This window comes from Sitodiplosis mosellana, unplaced genomic scaffold, assembly GCF_009176505.1.
Source record: "Sitodiplosis mosellana isolate CC-2019 unplaced genomic scaffold, AAFC_SMos_1.0 Smas_scaffold_4543, whole genome shotgun sequence".
Taxonomy (NCBI): Eukaryota; Metazoa; Arthropoda; class Insecta; order Diptera; family Cecidomyiidae; genus Sitodiplosis; species Sitodiplosis mosellana.
Window position 1 is genome coordinate 4,117 of NW_022599785.1, and position 3,447 is coordinate 7,563.

At 37.4% G+C, this 3,447-nt stretch overlaps 1 protein-coding gene across 1 annotated transcript; it reads right to left on the reverse strand.

Moving 5' to 3' along the window:
• Nucleotides 1–317: 317 nt before the first annotated feature.
• On the reverse strand, nt 318–2,630 carry LOC129572241 (uncharacterized). Its single transcript, XM_055452188.1, has one exon. It carries the CDS (start codon nt 2,628–2,630, stop codon nt 318–320), a length of 2,313 nt encoding a protein of 770 aa, XP_055308163.1.
• Nucleotides 2,631–3,447: the final 817 nt, after the last annotated feature.

Sequence of the window (3,447 nt, forward strand, 5' to 3'; positions counted from 1 at the left end):
AATAAAGGAAACGAAAAAAGAACAAAGTAAGGAAGCACTTTTTCTTTTTATTTAAACACTAATCAGCACAATTTGATATTCACTGCGAAAAAAAAAAAAAATAACGGCACGACTGAATTTCACCACTTGAAGTTTGAAAATTATTTGACAAAATCGACGAGCTCTGCGTTTATAACTTCCTCCCTTGGCACTGATTTTTTATGTAAAATACACTGAAAGAATTACTTACTTTGCTCTGAAGCATAAAAAGCACACAAAAAAAATAAAAGAACTATTCTATTCTTTTTTGAATCACAATCTTGAAACCACAGCTATTTTTAATTGCGTCTGCACAGTTTGGCTTTCTCCAATAGAATGTCGCACTGACGAAAAATCAATATCGATCTGACTGAACCCGTTATTAAAAACGGTTTGTTTTCGCGCACTCTGTCGGCAGGCAAATCCGACATTAGTTGTGTTTCCATTTTCGCCGAATGACGAATGCACGTAAGACACTTGTCCAAATATGTTAGCAGCTCATTTCTCAAACTAGGAATCCAATACCTTGCACGAATGTATTGAATCATGATTTGCACTGAACCATGCGCCGTCGCTTGATGAGCTTCCCATGCGATTAGATAGCTCAAACGTGATTTTGATGGGATAATTGCTGGAAATTTTGCATCGTAAGGCAGCTCAGCTTGGCTTATACAACTACCTACTCGCAAAATGCCATCCTTATCTAAAAAAGGGCAAAGTTTTACAATGTGACTGTCCTTTTTTACTGTTGTTACCTGCTCATTGTCACTTCTCTCCTTCAAATAATTGTATTCTTTGTGAAAGGCTTTCATTTGCACGCGTCTAATAAGATACTGCAATGCCTTTTTTTTCTCTTCTTCGCTCAATAACTCAGGCGCTACTGAATTGCTCACTTGTCTTTTGTTACTTCTCGTTGCCATTCGAAAAGGATTATTTTGCTCTTTCACACGACAATTTGCCACGAAACGTAGCACATAGCCCATTACACGAACCAATTTCGATAGATCATTTGAATGATAAAGAAGGAACACTTCTTTCTTCATGCCCTTCACATGAATAGACAGCTCATCAGTCTTAACTAAAGAAACGGAATGAACTTTCAATTCACCCTGCATTTCTATTGACGATTGAACCTTTAATACATCCAAAGGCTCAGGCCAATGCCCTTGAGGCTTCGAAAGCCACTCCGGACCGTGCCACCACAAACTATTATTCACAATTTCCTTAGCCGTTAGGCCGCGACTAACTAAGTCTGCCGGATTGTCTGCGGTACGCACATGCCTCCAATTCTCTATTGCAGACAGCTCATGAATGGTTCTTACTCTATTTGCTACAAAAACCTTTAGCTCGTGTAATGGTCTTCTTATCCACTGCAAAACAGTCGTACTATCCGACCATAAGAAATACTGCACATTTTGTAATTCCATCGCATTGCGCACTATAACGAAAAACTTAGTTAACAGCTCGGCCGCCGCTAATTCCAATTTCGGAATCGTCACTTCCTTCACTGGTGCGATTCTCGATTTTGATCCGATCAAATGGCACGAAACTTGACCGCTCAAATTTTGCACTCTCAAGTAAATACCACATCCATATGCAGCAATTGAGCTGTCGGCAAAACCGTGCAATTGCAGGCCTATTTCCTTTCCTGTTCCAAGCCAACGCGGAATGTGGATTTGCTCTACTGACATAATTGTTGACCAAACTGCATTCCATTCTTGCTCAAGTTCGTATGGAATTGGGTCATCCCATGACAGATTGGATAACCATAGTTTGCGCATTAAAATTTTGGCACTAGTTATAACCGGTGCAATAAAGCCCATTGGATCATATAAACGGGCAATTTTTCCCAAAACTATGCGTTTTGTTAATTTACCTGCCATTTCTCTTTCTCGCACTTCATAAGAAAATTCATCCTTTTTAATTTGCCAACGCAGGCCGAGCACAGAAATTTCATCCTTTTCGTCGAATAAGACTGAAACCGATTCGTTGCCATCCATTGCCTGCACAAGGCGTTCACTGTTGGATGACCACTTACAAAGCTCAAAATCGGATTTGCTCAAAACTGTTTTAATGCCATTAGCTAATTTGATAGCGCTCTTTTCATCATCCGCACCTGTGGCACAGTCATCCATATAGAAGTTGTTTCGGATTGCCTTTACAGCTTCTTCGAATTGTTGCTCTAGCTCTGGTTCTATCTGCAACATTGATCTTACTGCTAAATATGGCGATGATTTTAAACCGAAAACAACCACTACCAGCCAATACTCTTTCAAAGGTGCATTTGAATTTTCGCGCCAGAAAATTCGCTGTAAATCCCAATGCTTCGGATTTAATCGCGCTCGTAAAAACATAGACTTAATGTCTGCTGTAAACGCGATCTTATGCTGTCTAAAGCGCATTAAAATTTCATTTAAATTGCACTGCAGCCTTGGCCCAGCGAATTGCGCATCGTTTAATGATAAGCCCAAACTCGTTTTGCAGCTTCCGTCATACACAATTCTAAATTTCTTCGAAGTGCTCACTGCGTGATGTGGTATATAGTATACCATGTCCGAGTTTTGGACACTACCTGCTTCAACCATATAACCATCTGCAATGTTCTCACGCATTTTTTTGAATATATTGCTCATGATATTCTTTATCTTTTGCGAAACGTTTCTCCAAACCAAAAAATCGGCGTAAAGCAACCGTGCGTGAATCACCAAGCTCATAGACCAAGAGCTGCTGAACAAAGCACTCATACTTTCAGCTTTAAGTTTCGTATCTACAAATGTGTTGAAGTTGATTGTACTGAACAAAATTGATACTACACTTTTTCTAATTAAACTCTAATTACACAAAATCTGCGTAATTATAATTGTTTTGAAATCAAATACACTTTTTACTTGAGGTACAAGCATGATTTTTGAAAATTATTTTCATCGTTGCCTAAAAACACGATATTCAAAATTTCATATCGAAATAATGTATATGTGCTAAGATCTGCATACTTTAATTAAGTTAAAAATTATGACATGTAATAACTTTGCTTTATAAATTAAATTTTGTATGGTGATTTTTCCAAGTAAAAAAATAATATATTTTAAATTTCTGCATTTAAAATCGTATATGTGATGTGTTCTGCACACATCGCACACGCCTATATATGCTGTCTGCGCGATTTACTGAATTGAATGCGTTAGCGGTGTCTAACGCGCATTGGTTAACGCATTCATTTTGACACTTTCTTGTCACTTGACTTTTCAAACCGGACAATAATAACGAACGAAAGTGTATGTGAAAAAAGTGTGTGTATTGTTTTTATTTTGTTTTGCTTTAAAATAAAAATACTTTTTTGTTACTTTTTTCATTTATATGTTTCAATTTGAATTTAGATCTATTTAGGATTGCGTTAAGCGGAAATATTTGAATTAACTGAATCGATTT

Bases quoted from the DNA above. Each gene is read 5' to 3' on its own strand.
- LOC129572241 (XM_055452188.1), bottom strand. From the start codon at position 2,630: ATGCGTGAGAACATTGCAGATGGTTATATGGTTGAAGCAGGTAGTGTC.